Source organism: Pogona vitticeps, chromosome 5, assembly GCF_051106095.1.
Source record: "Pogona vitticeps strain Pit_001003342236 chromosome 5, PviZW2.1, whole genome shotgun sequence".
NCBI classification, from domain to species: Eukaryota; Metazoa; Chordata; class Lepidosauria; order Squamata; family Agamidae; genus Pogona; species Pogona vitticeps.
In genome coordinates, this window is record NC_135787.1 from 14396345 (window position 1) to 14413794 (window position 17450).

At 42.5% G+C, this 17450-nt stretch overlaps 1 protein-coding gene across 1 annotated transcript; it reads left to right on the forward strand.

Moving 5' to 3' along the window:
• Positions 1-1273: 1273 nt before the first annotated feature.
• LOC140707646 (uncharacterized) lies at positions 1274-5512 on the forward strand. Its single transcript, XM_078394551.1, has one exon. It carries the CDS (start codon positions 3394-3396, stop codon positions 5365-5367), a length of 1974 nt encoding a protein of 657 aa, XP_078250677.1. The 5' UTR covers positions 1274-3393; the 3' UTR covers positions 5368-5512.
• The last annotated feature ends 11938 nt before the right edge of the window (positions 5513-17450 follow it).

Sequence of the window (17450 nt, forward strand, 5' to 3'; positions counted from 1 at the left end):
CATCCGGATCTGCAGCCTGCCAGCTGGCAGACAGGCAGGCTGGCTGGCAGGCTGCAGTTCCAGATGGAGGGTGCAAGAGGCGCTGTCTTGGGGGAGAGCTGGTGAGCGAGGCGTGTTGCCAACCCTTTTCCTTTGCTGCCAAGCAGAGCTCACTCCCGGCCCGTCCTCGAACAGCGCCTCCAAGCCGCCAACAGGAGCTGCCACTGCCACTGCTTCTTCCAGGGAAGCGGCATTCTGGCTCTTTCTCTCTCAGCACCCCCAGCACCAGCCCGGCCAGCAGCTGCCTCAGCGCTGCTCACCTCACAAAGTTGCTCCTCTGTCGTGGTGGGGGTAGCTGCTGCTCCTGAGTGCTTTTTTTTGAGCGGGCCCCTCAGAGGAAGGTTGCTGGACCTCCATATGTGTGTGTGTGTGTGTGTTCGTGTGCGTGCGTGCGCATACGCGTGTGCACCTGTGGGGGCCCCACCCCATTCTGTTTAATTTCACAGGTACCGGTGGGGGCTTTTTTCCTTTGGCAAGGCCAATTCTATTTTTTTTTTTTAAAAAAAAAATGTCATGCCCTCCTCCCCCGTCCCAGCTAGGTGGTTGCTGGCACTCCCTCCCTTCTCCACTTCTTCATCCTGCTGTTGCTGCTGGTGGTAGTGAAGAAGGAGCCGGAGGGGGTCATGGCTGGCGCCCCTCTTCCTCCTCCTCCTCCTCAGAGCCCCAGCTGGGCTAAGGAAACTCCTGGGTGGCTTCCTTGGGCTCTTGCTCCGCTTGGCAGAAAATCTGATGCGGCCCAGTCTCAGCCAGACCCTGCCTCCAGTGGCCCCCGGGTAAATTGAGTTTGAGACCCCTGCTCTAGTGCAACTTACTGCACCAAGCAACAGAATTTCAGCCAATGTCTTATAAAGTTTTATCACAGGCAAGTGCAAACCTGAAGGCAACAATTGATACCTCGTGATCCAAATCTGGCTTGTCAGAAACCATCATTAAGCCTGCTACTGGTGACATTCTGTTCCATCCTTTTAGTTTTAGCGAGCTTGGTTTAACTTTTTCAGCATTAGTTGGACAGAAGGGAACAGTGTTGAAGGGCCCTTTATCCTCTCTGTCCTACTTTGGTCAATACAACTGCTCAAAATTCTCTGTTATTTGACAATTTTCTTTTGATGTTGTTGTTACAGACACAACATGAATATGAAGAGGAATGCTCTCTTATTTCTCTCCCTGTGGGCACTATCCTGTGCTCGTCCAGTAAGTATAGTTCAAAGACTGCATTGCAAGCAAGCATTGGGGGATTTCAGCTTGTTTTCAACTTTCTTGCTGAAATGAAGAGGATGTAACTCAGTTAACTCAGGCTGACTTCCTTGTCAAACGCTTCTGTAACAGCACTCATATTTCTTCTTTTTACCATATCCAGGTATCCAGACACCATGGGGTACATCACAGGAGCTTTGAAGAACACTGGGTAAGCAGATAATTCTATTTTCATTGTCCTTAAACATGGGACAATACACTTATCTTTATTACAGACTTATTTTTGTCATTTTTATGATGGGCGTAAACAGGCTGTTCTGTCTAAGAAGTTAAGTTCCTTCTCAGGTAGATATTTTGATCCCTGACAGCTTATATTCTTGAAAATACGAAATGTCTCCATTACTTAAACATTAGCAGTATTGTTGTGCAGTGCAATAAAAACATGAAACCAAAATGGCATCCAAGCAAGAACCTGCATGATCTGCATGATTTTATTATGTACTGGCATGGTGTTTGTACATAGAGATTTAAATATATATAAATGATTCTGTAGACAATGCATATGGTACTATCAACAGGCTCGTGAAATTGTTAGCAATCACACAATTTTTGATATGTACTATTACACACAACATGCACATCCAAAAGAGCACCACCAAAACAGCAATAACGTATCATCCTTTCTTCCTCCCAAAACACGTTCTATAGGCTACTGCAGCTGATGAAAGCTTGAATGAGGTTGCTGATTCCACAGATGTCAGTGATGAAGACAAAAGCAGCACATTAAGCATGAGTTCAGAAGCCAGAACAAAAGATCCTGGTGATGGTGATAGTGACAGCAGAAGTACTGAAGGTTTTCCCAGGAAGGTTTCCAGCCTTAGCCTTGAGAGCCATCCAGGCGATGACCATGAATGGAGCACTCGAGACAATGAGGATGACTATTATTTCAGACTCCACCAAACATTCCACAGGAAATGGGCAGAGAATGGGGACAGTTCTGACGACCAGCCTGCTGACCGAATGTCTGTGGTAGGTACTCAAACATTCTTGTATAAACCTTGGAATTGCAGTCCATGAAATTATTTGCCTAATGTGAAGAACTGGAATTTTCACAATACCAAAAGCTATTACTTGGCCATTGGGAGGACCTGGAATTGAAAGCAAATTATCTGAATGTAGTTACTTGTAAGTAAAATGAGTGGCCATAAAATCACAGTATGTATGGATGGAAGGATTTCTTCCATCTCTTATTTTTTTAGGATGGTTCACACAGCCCTGCATGCTACTCTGAATTCTATTTAACCAAAGTCTTATCTCATGGAGGACAGTCATGTGTAGAACAAGGAAGGATGTTGACTTGTTGATCTTCATCCCTCATGTTCCACTGTTGGGCTTGCTCAACATTCAGAAACTGAATGTGGACACCTGAAGAGGAAGCCTTACAGTTGTTCCTCTTCTTCAGACATCTGCATATAACATGCAGACAACTGGGAAATGGGCAGGCCAGCTGTGGAATGACTTGGCCAGATCCTGCACCACAAGAGCACTTATTGGGTCTACCCCCAACATGTGACTGCCTTGCATGTGAGTAATACATAAAGAGAGCTTATGAGAGTTTTTGAAATGAATTCCAGAGCTGCAGAATGCTCTAGTTTTGAAGTCATTTGGCTTCTCCTATATTTTACTCATGTGCACATTTATGGAAATAAAACTTTGCAGTCTTGGTGTGGTTATGTGTACAACTGCATCAAGATTCTTTTTCAGGTAGTGTTTTACTGATGTGCTACACCCGTTGATAAAACATTGCACTAAAAGAATATTGATGCAACCATATATATACAGTCACATCAGGTTTGCTTTTCCCTCTTTTATTAAGAAACACATTCATAGCACACATCAGTACTATAGAGACACTCAGAAACTTAAAAAAATGCAGGAAAACAGTGCATAAGTAGGATAAAATTGAGAAATGTGGATGATTCCTGACATCAGGTCTGCATTAATAAAAATGAATTTAAAATGTATTTTATGTTTACTGCTTTGAGGGTTACTCCTAAGCTGACAAGGTGGATCACAATGTGATACAGTTTTGCAGATGGTTCCTGTAGGATGGGCTTAAAAGAAAGCTGTGTTTGATGTACATAACCTTTAAAACAGTTAATGCTGCAAGAAATAATGATATCTTGGGTTTTTCTTTCCATTTTTCTTTTTGCACAAAAGGATCAAAATCAGGTTCACAGTGACACCACAAAATCCAAAGAACAGTTTGATGTTGAAAATGATGGTATGCTTTACACACCTGATCAAGTTTTGTATACCTTTGTGGGGAAAGGAGGAAGTGACCTGACACATGATGAAGACATCAGTGGTGACGACGCTTTCGAAAGACATAACGAGGAAGATCCTGGATATACTGTGCCTCCGGGTGAAAGAGATGAGCAGCAAAATTTGGTGACGGATGGAGAACAAGATGGTGACAATACTATAGGGCGACACCCTGCTGACAGCAGCAGCAGCAGCAGCAGCAGTGAGAGCAGAAGCCTTGATAAAGAGGATAACCACATAACTGATTATGGCAAAAGACGTGAAAGCAATAGTTACAGCAGCAGCCAAGAGGACAGATACGATTTTGATGATGAAGGAATGCAAGGAGATGACCCAAGAACCTTTGACAATCACGATAGTCACTCTTACATGCTCCATGGGGATGTCTATTCCAAAGAAAGCAGCCAGGACATCAGCAGAGAGAAATGGGAAGGAAAAGGTAGACATCACAGGAAGTTAATTGAACGTTTTTCCAGGAAAGTATATCATTATGTTGATGCTGATTCAGAAGAAGATCATAGTCCTGAACAAGAAGAGAGTAAATCCCTGCAAGAGGATGAACTGGTCTCTAAAGGAGAGAGTCAATCAGTAGAAGATTTCAGAGAATCAACAGAAAATGTTCCCAGTAAATCCAAGGAAGATGTAGCCAGTTCATCCAGAGGCCATAGACACAGTCAGTCTCAAGAGAACATCAAGAGCCGGTCTAGAGAAGAGGACAGGCACAGCCGATCCAGGGAAGAGGACAAGCACAGCCGGTCCAGAGAAGATGACAGGCACAGCCGATCCAGGGAAGAGGACAAGCACAGCTGGTCCAGGGAAGAGGACAAGCACAGCCGATCCAGGGAAGAGGACAAGCACAGCCGGTCCAGAGAAGATGATAGGCACAGCCAATCGAGGGAAGAGGACAAGCACAGCCGGTCCAGGGAAGATGACAGGCACAGCCGATCCAGGGAAGAGGACAAGCACAGCCGGTCCAGAGAAGATGACAGGCACAGCCGATCCAGGGAAGAGGACAAGCACAGCCGGTCCAGAGAAGATGATAGGCACAGCCGATCCAGGGAAGAGGACAAGCACAGCCGGTCCAGGGAAGATGACAGGCACAGCCAGTCCAGGGAAGAGGACAGGCCCAGTTGGTCAAGGGAAGATGTACATAGTCACTCCAGAGAAATCATAGCTAGCCAATCAAGAGAAGATGAGAACAGTCATTCTAGGGAGGAGGATGACCTGGTATCTACTGAAGACTTGAGGAGTGAATCCCATGAAGACAGCACCAGCCATGAAAAAGATATTGAAAAGTCTAAAGAGATAAGTGACAAATCCGACGAGCACAGTGCTAGCACATCTGCTGAAGATACAGGGAACGTGATGCCCAGAGGCAGTGAATCCAGAGAGGTTAAGAGACATCACAGCAGATCAAGTGAGAAGAGCACATCTACAGAAGAAAGTGAAGAATCACCTGAGGATACAAAGGAGTCCAGCCAGGATGACAGCCGGTCGTCCCACAGCGCATCGTCTGAGAGCAGCAAAGCTTCTGAAGAAAGTGAGGGCAGTGATGACAGTGAGTCTCATCTTAGGTCTGAAGAACGGCGACAACAGCAAAACCTTTCAACAGAAACTAGTGAATCCACAGAAGAGGAGAACAGTTATTCTACAGAAAGAGACAGTCATTCCAGAGAGAATTCAGCAAGTTCAGAAGGTGACAGCTGGTCCAGAAGCATGGAGCTTGACAGCCGAAAATTAATGTTCAACATTGATCATAATAAACCATTGAGTGATTATGATGATAATGATTGCCAGGATGGCTACTGAAAACAAACAAAGCCAGCTCTATACAATAACTTGAGCAGGGTGGGTTTGACTGAAATCAAACTGATTTAAAAATCAGTTCAAAACCATGATTTAAATCACTAGTCAGTAATCATTTTTTTAAAAAAAATCTGATTTACATCAAAAATTTGGTTTTTTTCCATTTAAAGAAGATTCTTCAAATTGGAATTTTAATTTTTTTAAATTAAATTGGATTTTTTTAAAAATGAAATGCTCACTAACTAACTAGTGATTTAAATTGTGGCTTAAATCATGATTTAAATCAAATCCACTCTGATCTTGAGGTCAGGATGGAATCTTTTCTTCTAACTTATTTTACAATTGTAGCAACATGAATAATGATAGCTGAAAATTAGTTGCCACAGAATTCTATTTGAAGCAAAATATGAAGCAAATTGGAAGGTTCCTGCTTGGATTAGTCTTGCCCCTAAGGAGTTTCAAAGAAGGCAAAATCAGTTTCAATAAGATTTACTATGTCTTTGTGTTGTTGCTGAGTCCTATTGAAAGTAAACCTTAAGGCCAATTAACAGCATCTTCCCTAGGAAGAACAACTGACTTATTATGAGGGAGACTGAAATATTCTGATAACAGTAGCTACCCTCAGTGAATAGTGGCAGCCATTTGGTACTGATGTTAGTCTGTTTCAGCAATAGCAGAATAAAAAAAAAGGATAGTGGCACCTTTAACGAATGTGTTTCAAAGTAAGCTTTTTTGATTACATTATGAAGAACCCACCTCTTGTATCTAGATAAGTGGACTAACATACTGATATATATTTGTTAGACAAACAGGTGCTACGAACATAAGTGGCTGTTGCTGTCAATAAAGTCTGAGGACATGTAGATTATCACTGTTGGAGCTGATATCTGTTCCAGGTATCTGTTCCATTTGAAAGGAAGACTTCCTTTATGTATCTAAGGCTGGGTTGGACAGCTGTAGGAATCTAGATATGGTTGGGCTACAGGCTCAAGGTTAATTGGTTGGGTGGGCTAGACTGATGGGAGTTGCAGCCCCATCAGAGGGGCCACACTGCCCACCACTGACTTAAGGAAAGAATTTTCCCAATGGATTTCCATATTAGAAAGGTCTTACTTTATATTCCATTCAGTGAAGAAAATGGTAGCGGTCCCCAACATAAAATTTTTGTCACTTGCTCCACAACTGTGGAATGTCTGTGGAACTGAGGTTTGCTTGTTTATGCCAGGCTTCAATCGATCAGTATTTGTGGTGTCATGATGAAGAATACATTGTCTTCCCTCATTTAGGTGTAATGTTTCATATTTGATGAGGACATATTGTTTTCCAAAAGCTCATTTCTGGGTGAATGCTCGTCTTTAGTATGAGCACACCTTTAAAAATGGTAAATGCATACCAGTGCCCCACGGTTAAACCATGGTTTGATTGGAGATGTATTGGGTTGTTCCACTCATTTTTAAAGAGAGCAGAATTGAGCAGGTGTTCTTCTGAAACAAAGGTGTACTCATGCAAGGCAAAGTTGGACTCTGTGTGTGTGAAATCTGATTTACCTGCAAGGTTCAGCAGAGTGTTTCCAATCCATATTTCCTAGACTATGGGGTAGATGCCAGTTCATGCTCTAAAATGTTCATACTTTCTCAAGCTCATGAACGAAGACGGGCAGAAAAATCTACCAAAGACAGGGAAGGAGTGTCTTCCATTTAACTATGAAATCAGACCAGACTATAGAAGGTGTTTATAAATGTGCACAACCATACCTCAGAGTAAGTAACACATTACAGATGTGAGATTGGAGCCTGAGCAATAAGAGGACGAAGAGGAGAATGAGTTCCATGGTCTGTTAAACAAAATAACAACCATCCAAATACAGACTAGGATAGACATGGATTCCTAAAAATAATGGTAGGCAGCTCAAATATGTATATGTGTGAGAAACAGAAGCAAATTTATAAACAAGAGCAATTGCACAGAAAAGGTACTTGTCATGTGTTAAATACCTGTGTATATCAGCTGGCCCTGCAGCCTTAGAGGATTATTAACATGGAATGTCTACTATATGTTGTAATAAGTGTGTAGCTGTGTTTGGATATATTGTGGTTTTTTAAATCTCATTTTATATGGATGATATTAAATTAAAAAGAAAACAATTGTCTTTTTATATTGAAATAAAGATGTTCAAATGACAAAAAAAGATAGAGTTGTCTGACCTAGTATAAACATTTCAAATGGCTGTAATATATTTTACCTCAGTTTGTATTTAAATGAGCAGAAGCAGTGTTACGAAAAAATCTGTAACTGGAAGGGTGTTATAATAATAATCTTGCCAATAATAATTGCAGAGCTGGAAGGGGCACTATGGGTCACTGAGTCCCTATCAAGGGGGCGTAAAGGGGAATTAAACTTCTGGCTCTGTAGCCAGATGCCTAAGCCACTGAGCTATCCAGCTAGTCCTCACTTTGTCATTTCTGGGACTTTGCCATGGAAACTTTTGTCCTCAGCAAACAGGCTAGGACAATAGTGGCTATATATTTTTAGTGGTGAGAAAAGGTTTAATATGGATATATATCAAACATTCCCACTCTGGAACTCTTTCCCTGCAGAGATGTGATTGGCTTCCACTCTCTTGAGTTTTTGAGAACAAGTTAAAATTTGAATTTTAATCTATTCTAGGCCTTCACAAGCTTCGCCCCTTTGTAAAATTAAAACTCTCTTTGTATATTCTGGTTATCTTTTGGAAGCCACTCAGAGTAGTGGCTTGTCCACTACATGGACAGGGTATAAGTTTAAATAAATAAAAGAAAATACAAGCCTAATCAATATGAGGAAGAAACACTAGGCCATTTCATGGACAAGACAGAACATTTCAGTCAGCACTAAAAGTATTTCTGAAACGATCTGTGCTAAATATCTGTGGTGCTCTCCACGTAATCCCCTCTCCTTATGGACACTTATCTTATGGACACTTATCTCCTTCATTGATTTGTATGGAAAAAGGGACAGCATACGCAATTATGAAAGACAAGGTTTGGGCGGCACATTGATTCTCTCACAGCATTCTGTTTTCCTGAGAATGACAGGCAAGAATGTGTCAAGAATCGGCCCTGTTTCCATTGCTACCACATCCCATAATTCCTGCTACTCAATAATTCATGTCACTTGATTTTTCAGACGTTTCCACCCACTGTCTCCTTCCTCCTTTCCTGGCTGCTGCTACCTTTATGGTTTAAAGATTGCCAAATGGGATTCTAAATATTGACCTGTGTAAGGATTTCATGACTCATAATTCCCCATTATAATGATTCCTTGGTAACACTCACCACCTTCTGACCAACAAAACTCTGTTATGGGAACACAAAGAAGTAGCAGGTTCCGAACCTTCACCAATGTATATTGTCTTTTCTCTTCTCTGGAGTCCATCTCTGTTCCTAGAGCTTGCATGATAGTGAAAACTCCTGAGCACGTAGAATGCTGATCAACATTCAGTTCTACGGGCCAGACCCCTTCTGAAATGTTTGGAGGAATTGCATACATGTGACTGTATCATTCAAGGACAAACCTTTCCTATACTGGAATTCAAATAATAACAACCCTAAAGCTAAAAATAATAAATAAATAAATAAACAAACAAATAAACAAACAAACAAACAAACAAACAAATATTAGGGAGAGTTTGCTTTAAACAAATAAGCAAACAAGGGCAGGAGAAGTGAAAAAATTAAAATTTATCTTTGCCTTCTCTTAAAGGGCAAACAAGAAACTGATTTCCGCGAAATATATATTCCACTATATATATAGGGCAAACAATATAGTTTCTTGTTTGCCCTATATTTTCACACACACACACACACATATATGAAATAACTGATATAGCACATCACTATATGTAGTAGACTACATATAATCAAAAATATTTTCCCCCTCTTCCCCTGCCCTCTGCCGAGCAGGGGAAGTAATTAATTTGCCAATATCCTGAAGTGGCTTGCTTACAAAGTCACTTCACGATATTGGCAGGTTGCAAAAGGAAGGCTTGCTTTAAATCAGTTCCAGTGATCACACATTCTATTATTTGGCTCCTGTTCTGATCTGTTCCTTCCCTTGTTCTCATGCAGAATATGTATTTGAATTCTCAACAAAATTCCACACGGGAGAAACAGCATGAAAGAGGTTTAAGTAACACTCTATCAGAAACTGAGAAATCATAATTTTTTAGCGAATTAGGGCTAGGAACGTGAATGTTGTATTTTCCAGAGACAAACATACTCTGTGTTTTCAAACTTGTAGTTGTGTTAATCTATTTCAGCATGTTCAACAAAAAGGAAACAAAAACAACAGCATCACCTTAAAGCCTAATCAATTAATTTCTGTTGTAGAAGGGGGCAGCCATGTTAGTCTGTGCAAGCATTATAGGTGAAAGCAAAGTTAAAAAAATAAATAAAAGTAAAGAAAACAAAAATATGGTAACACCTTAAAGACTAACTTTTATATTTTTTTCATGAACAAGTCTGAAGAAGTGGATTTGTCCATGAAGGCTCACATTAAAAACTACTGAAACTAGTCTTTAAGGTGCCACCATGTTTCTTTTTTTACTTTTTATTTTTACTTTGTTTTCAACCAAAATTAATTTCAGTGCAAGCTTTCACAAATTGCAATGCATTTGCTCTTTTTGTGTGTGTAAACCCAGCTAGAGAATTTAACACAATACAAACACTGAACTACACCTGCTGACCAAAATCTGGTTAGTTTCATCTGCCAGCATAACACAAATGGTGTCAATTTTGTTGGTAAATTGCCCCAAATTTAGAAGTCAACATACACAGTTGCTATTTTGCACAACAGCAGCTGCTTATGCTAACTGCTTCACTTGTGTTGATTTGCAAATGTGATTCATACCAGTTACAAGAGCATCAAAACCCAATGGCTGAAATCCTGTTACCCAGCATAGTAAATCACCATAGAGTAGGCCCATTGAACCTTTGGGGATTATAGAGTAGTTACCTCAACAAATCCAGAACGGTAGTCCTACTTTAGTCACTATTTGGTATGCTAAGGATTTCACCAATAACATTTGGGCCCTTGCTTCAGTTATCCTCATTATTTATTTATTTATTAGACTTATATGCCGCCCATCTAGACAATGTCTACTCTGGGCGGCTCACAAAAAAATAGAATAAAACAATAATAATATTACAACAATTTTACAACAGTTTCACATATAATCCTTATATTCTGAAGCATATTTATCTACTGTTTCAGTTAGGACAGATCCTGGTATGAACCATGTAAGGCACAAGAATCAGGTCACAAATTGGAAAGGGTGGCGGGGGTCATACTGCATCCCACCCCACCCAGCACTGGGTGTTGCAGCAAATATTGTTTATTGCGGCATTGTGGGTGCAACACAACCCCCAGAATGTATGAAAACTTCAACCTAAAATTTTTCTGCAGAAAATGCACTGCAGCTTTTGCAGTAGCCAGCAGGTGGCGCTACTAATCAACCTCTAGGATCACAGCTGGCCTATTGCTTTCAGGCTGGTAAGGGGTCGCTTAAAGAAGCAATCCACACAGGTATCTCATGTTGCAGCTACAGGGACTGTGTTCCAGGGTATAATGTGACAACTGGATTTCCACAGCTGAGCCCTCTTGGAAATCAAATGCAGCACATCAGGGCTGTGTGTGGGTTCCCAATCCTATTTGCAGATTGCATCAGGGTTTACGATTCTGATTTCCCCATTCGGTCCTGAATGTTTTATGCCCCATCCAATTCATCTTGTGCTCCAGATTTGAGTGACCCTGTAAATTCCCATTGACTTGCATTGAAAAGCAAAAAGGCTCTAACTTTTTTGTTCTTGGACTGATGCACATGAAACAGGGAGACACAACAGAACCTAAACAGAGGGATTAGTCTCTGAAATTTCAGACAGCTAGCTTCAGGGGTTTGTGTACAGTAGGACCATAGAATCCATGTGGGATTGGTTCCAAACTCCCCCCTCCCCCATAGATGCTGGGAAATGTGGACACAGTGAATGCTATCCATAGCCTCCTCTCTCTCTCTCTCTGGCTCCCTCTAGTGCAGTGAGGGTGAATCTTTTTTGATCCTGAGTGCCCAAACTGCAAATAAAAAAAGTCAAACAAGAAAATCAGTGGGAGGCGTGTGGCAGTGGTGGCAGAAGTGGAAGTGGCAGTGGAAGGGGGAATCCTGGGCACTGAGGTGCCTCCAGACCCCACCCCAGATCTGTCTCCAGTCGTGCCCAACCCCACCACTGCCTATAGCTCGGCTGGTCCGCCACCATCATCACCGCCAGCTGCTCCGGATCCTGGCCTGCCACCTGTCAGAGCGCTAGCACCCCAACTGCAGCCGCCTCCTCAGGTTTGGCTGCCGGGGGTAACAATCCAGCGACGTATGGCTCAGGTGCCCACAGAGAGGGGTCTGTGTGCCAGCTGTGGCACGCGTGCCATAGGTTCGCCACCACTCCCCTAGTGGCTCCCTCTAGTAAATACACTGTGGATTCTTTTTTTAATTTAATATTTTCCAGCAGTGGATAAATGAATCCACGTGTGTTTATCCAGTGGATGATGGGGTGTTATCATCTTTAAAGTTTTCTGTACACACACACACACACACACACACACACACACACACACACACACATTCTCACAAATAACTAGTACACTGAAGGGTGGGTTCATGTGTCCCACCCAAAGTGAGACAAACTGATTTGTGAATTAACATTCCTTTGCTCTAAAACAATGGTTTCCCCAGATGTTCTTGGACTGATATCCCCAGAAAGAGTCACCACTATCTGTGCTGGCCAGGATATCAGGGAACTGTAGCTCAGGAACATGCAGGGACCCAACATTGGAAACCACTGCTCTAGAACCACATCTAGCCTTCTGGTTCATCCTGGTCCTCATGCAAATCAGCCTGGATCAGGTCCCATTGGGTAGAGATTTGAGTTTCTTCTGCATCTGGTGCATGGCCCTCCCTTCCAATCCTTTGTATGGACACGAAGCTCTACTGTGAGACATAGGCTTTGCAGGCAGATTGTTCCTGGATCAATTGTTTGTGTCCTCAGGTCAGACTAGGGAAGAATTCTGACTGGAACCCCTACTGCATAACAAGTACCCCCATGCACGGATGCCCCCCCACGCCCCTCCCCACTCCCGGGTGGCGATGGCGGCAGCCCCCCCCCGGTCCTTGGAAGAATGGTCTTTAACAAAACCGGTCCCTGGCATTAGAAAGGTTGGGGACCACTGCTATAGAGCCTCTGCCAGTCAGAGTTCACAGTACTAGTCTAGATGGAGCAATAAGCAACAGCGCTGGTCTAGATAGAACAACTCAGCATAAGGCAACTTCCTGTGTAAGAAAAAGCATTCTATTTCCACACATATTCTGGAAGGAGGCATAACAGGCAACGTTAGAATGAATTGTGGGCAAACTGGAGCAAGTTCAGAGGAGGGAACAAGGATGATCAGGGGTCTGGAAACCAAGCCCTATAAGGAAAGACTGAAAGAACTGGGCATGTTTAGCCTTGAGAAAAGAAGACTGAATGGAGACAGGATAGCACTTCTCAAATACTTGAAATGTATACAGGTATACAGAGGAGGGGAAGGATCTCAATCATCCCAGAGTACAGGACATGCAACAATGGGCTCAAGCTACAGGAAACCCAATTTAGGTTGAATATTAGGAAAAAAACTTCTTAAGTGTTAGAGCAGTACAACAAAGGAACCAATTACCTTGGAATGTGGTGAGCGCTTCAATACTGGAGGCATTCAAGAGAAATTGGACAATCGTCTGTCAGATCTGCTTTGACTTGGATTCCTGCTTGAGCAGGGGATTGGGCTCAATGATCTTATAGGCCTCGTTCCAACTCAGTTATTGTATGATTCTATCATTGCCGTAGATGGTTGGACAGTGTCACTGAAGTGACCAACATGAATTTGACCAAACTCTGGGAGGCAGTGGAAGAGAGGAGGGCCTGGCGTGCTCTGGTCCATGGAGTCACGAAGAGTCAGACACGACTTAACAACTAAACAACAACAACAACAATCATTGCCATTAAAATGAATCTGTGGTGTGCTTATAATCCTTAGTTATTAAACCTCTTCTCAAGCAGGTAACTGGAATAACTCTTCAGTTACCTCTGCCCTATCCTTTGTATCCTTTTACTGAGTTTTATAGTTCTTTTGTCCCTGGCAACCAGCCATTTAAACAGATGGAGAATGGATAATATCAAACTCCCCCAAGATTTTCTGCTTTGATGCGTGTGAAACTCAGAGCCCAATAATTATTTTTCTGCACTCAGTACATACTTGTAACATGTTCTCTCTCTCTAGTCCCTTTTGTGTGTGTGTGTGTGTGTGTGTGTGTGTGTGTGTGTGTGTGTGTGTGTTGTCTACAGCTGCTAGAAGGTGCTGGAGCAATTTTAAAACAGCATTGCCCACTTAGGGATAATTAAATCTTTCAGCTCTATTTCCTTCTGCATTAATTTTTAAAAACTCCCCCCCCCCCATTTCTTTCCATCCTGAATGTGATGATATTTTCAACTTTGGGTCAAGTCTATACAGAGATTCATGTCTAAATATTTAATCGTTAAGGAGGATCTAGATAAATAAACATGCCAGTTTGGGCTACCACACATTCATTAGGGAGGGGGAAAATCCAATTCAAAAATGTCGTCCAAGTCAAATGTCATTTTTTAAAAATATTCTTTTGATTCTGAATATAAATAAATGGACAAATGTCAACACGTTCTTATTACGAATGAGCTTACATGAAATTCTGTCCCATTCCTATATCCCCAAACAGAATGAACATGAGATTTTTTTTTTTAAATACTTAAAAAAAAACCTCAAATAGAATATGTTCAAGCAACCCCCTCCATGCCAGTATTTCCTTGGGGTGGAGAAGCAATCTTGGAATGCCCCTGGGTGAGATGAAATGAAGTGTGTGGAAGGGCAAACATCCAGCCCCTGTGCCAGATGTTTTCCACACCTGCTCTATGGTTACGTATTAATGTCACCCTGGAGTTTGCCAAACTCTAGACGCCACCCTAGAGTCCGAAAAGTAGAAACACAACCGGTCATATTTTTGTAGCAACATTTCTTGCAGATGTTACGACTTCCTAAGTCAATGAAGCTTTTAAAGAAGACGTTTACAGGCCAGCTTTGTTTCCCAATTTTCTCAGGGAGCACAGAAGGTGAAATACCTCTGGATGCTGTGTCCTGGAGTATTTATACCCTCAAGCATCCTTCCTGGATGACTGAGGTTAAGGTGGTTGGCTTGCCTCTCCTGGCAATTTAAATAGATCAATAAAGCTGCAAAAAGAGCCACATTGTAATTCCCGGGAAGGAGAGTTTTCAACCTGTTTCTAAGGCACTTGTTGTTCCCTATGGATCCCCTAAAATAAGGCTGTTTCCATTTGGGCTGTTCCAAAGCCCCTCTGAGTTTCGGTGTGGTTTGGCTATGTACAAAGCCGCTTCAAATAATTTGCTTGGTTCTTTTAGGAAAAGAGTTTGTGTAAAAATAGAAATGGTTAATACAAAGCTCCGTTATAAATCATGGGCACAATCCACCAGGAGCTTTTCCTGCTCAGAGGAGTGAGGTCTCCTTTTAAAGAGGGTCACACCCCACATTGAGGTTTTCATAGGCCCTTTGGCATAATGGAAGAATGAATAACATCTGAGACACTGTAGAGAGAAAACAACAAAGCATCTTGTGGCTCTTTGATGAGGCACGGAGTTACAGTGACTGTAACACACAATTTTTTTGCAGATGACGGCCCACTTGTTAGATCTGTGAAATGCCATCCTCAGAACGCAGATGTTTAGATGTAAAGGCAAAGAATGTAAACAGAAAGCATGAAAGGGCAATAAATGCAGCAGACAGACTGGGTTGCTGACATTTCTACAAAAATCTCATGAGGTCCATAGTGCAGCTGTAAATTCTGACACATTGGCAACTCATCATGGCGTTACAATGGACTCCTAACCACACCCCAGGGAGTTTCTACTAATACAGCCAAGTGTGTCAATCTATAGTAACAAACCAGTTCAAAGTGTGTTCCTTGTGTACAGCTAATAAGATTAGATCTTTTGTAAAATATTTGGGTCCTATAGGTAAAGGTTCCCCTTGACAATTTGTCCAGCCGTGTCTGACTCTAAGGGGCGCTTCTCAACTCCGTTTCCAACCCATAGAGCTAGCGTTTTGTCCGCAGACAATCCTCCATGGTCACGTGGCCAGCGTGACTAGATATGGAACGCCGTTTACCTTCCCACCGAGGTGGTACCTATATATCTACTCACATTTTTGCATTTTGCATGCTTTCGAACCGCTAGGTTTGGCGGGAGCTGGGACAAGCGATGGGAGCTCACTCCTTCATGTGGATTCAATCTTACGACTGCAGGTCTTCTGACCTTGCAGCACAGAGGCTTCAGAGGTTTAACCCGTAGCACCACCACATCCTATACCTGCTATAAAAAAAAGACAAAAGCATATGAGATGTGGATTCATCATAGGATGCTGAGAATATATTGGACCAAGATGGTGATCAGTGAATAAATACTAAGGCAATGAATACAGATTAGAGATGGGGGTATTCATACACATATAACCCCACACAAGTGGAGATAACAAGGGTCTGGCCCCATGGGGCCAGACAGTTCACTCACCAATGCGCTAATGCTGCGGGGTCCATGCTGCCGTCCTATCGCTCCGGAGATCGCGATCACCGAGGTACTCTTCGACCTGGCAGAGAGGCTTGTCATCCCGCCTCCTGCCAGGAGTGGCTCAGTGATTGCGATCTCCAGAGCGATAGGACGTCAGCGCGGACCTCGCAACATTAGAACATCGGTGAGTGGACCTTCATTATTTCCACCTGTGCGTGGGTATTCATGTAAGAATACCCACATCTCTAATAAAGAGCAATCAATGTGGGTCCAGACTTACTTGGACCCAAGGCTGTGCCCACTGCGGGAAACCCAGCTGATAGGGCTGTGGGGAGGACACTGGGAAGGTGCCACATCAACACTGTGGTATGTCCTGGGGCATCCCAGGAGGCAGATTGCCAGAGTGTCCCTCCCACAGCCTCTTACTGAGGGAATGGAAGGTGGAGACGGAGCACACGGCCTGGAGTGGAGCACGTTTCAGTCCCACCTTTTTGTCTTTTCTATGAAGGCACAGTTGATAGCCATGCATGATTCATAAAAGAACCATAACTGCTTGTTCTGCCAGAAGGAACGATCTACTGCTATAAATGCCCTGTTTCTTGTGACCAACTTCTGGAGGATGAGAAATCACTTAATGATGGGGAAGGCTCCCTTACCTTACTCAGCACCAATTAAATGGCAAGGTATAGTTTTATGTCAAATTGCATGTTGTTTCACAGTTTAGATGGAGTGGACATCTGTTGGTGACACAATAGCTGGAGAGTTCTTTTCTTTCCATTCTAGCACTGGCTAGGAAAACGAGGGACATTAAAGTTCCTCACATTATTGATGTACAAGCCAAGTTCAGTGCTCCCCACCCCCATGGATCTATCTTTTCAGAATGCAATAATAATAATAAAACATTTTTTAAAACTTTGGATCATTGGCCATGGAAAAAGAGCTACATTTCACTCATGTGTGTCCATTCCATGAGGTTACTCGGTGTTCTAAATGTTTTTACCACAGTGGCTCTGGGGTGGGGTGTTTTCAAGTTAAGGTTTATTATACAAGGTTACAACGGTCCCTCCCTTTCATTGCCATTCTTGCACTCTTCAGGACACTCAGACACGCCACAGGAATACTCAACATCTCAAGCTTCAGACTATTTCTGTCCACAAACGCGTCCCTATTGCCTAAAGTGCCATCCATTCCTCATCCTAGCATACAACAACAGTGACAAAAAGGGGAAAGAGTTTCAAAGTGTCCTTCGTATAAGTTCACTCTCTCATTTAGTTTTGCAATGAGAACTATATTTTTGGAAAACCACAGGAATACAGGCTTAAAAAGAATTTCAATGTTTGTTTTCCCTCTTCTCTCCTCAAGCAATCTCCCGGCTGCTACGTGACTCTATAGGTAAGGTTCCCCTTGACATTTAATCCAGT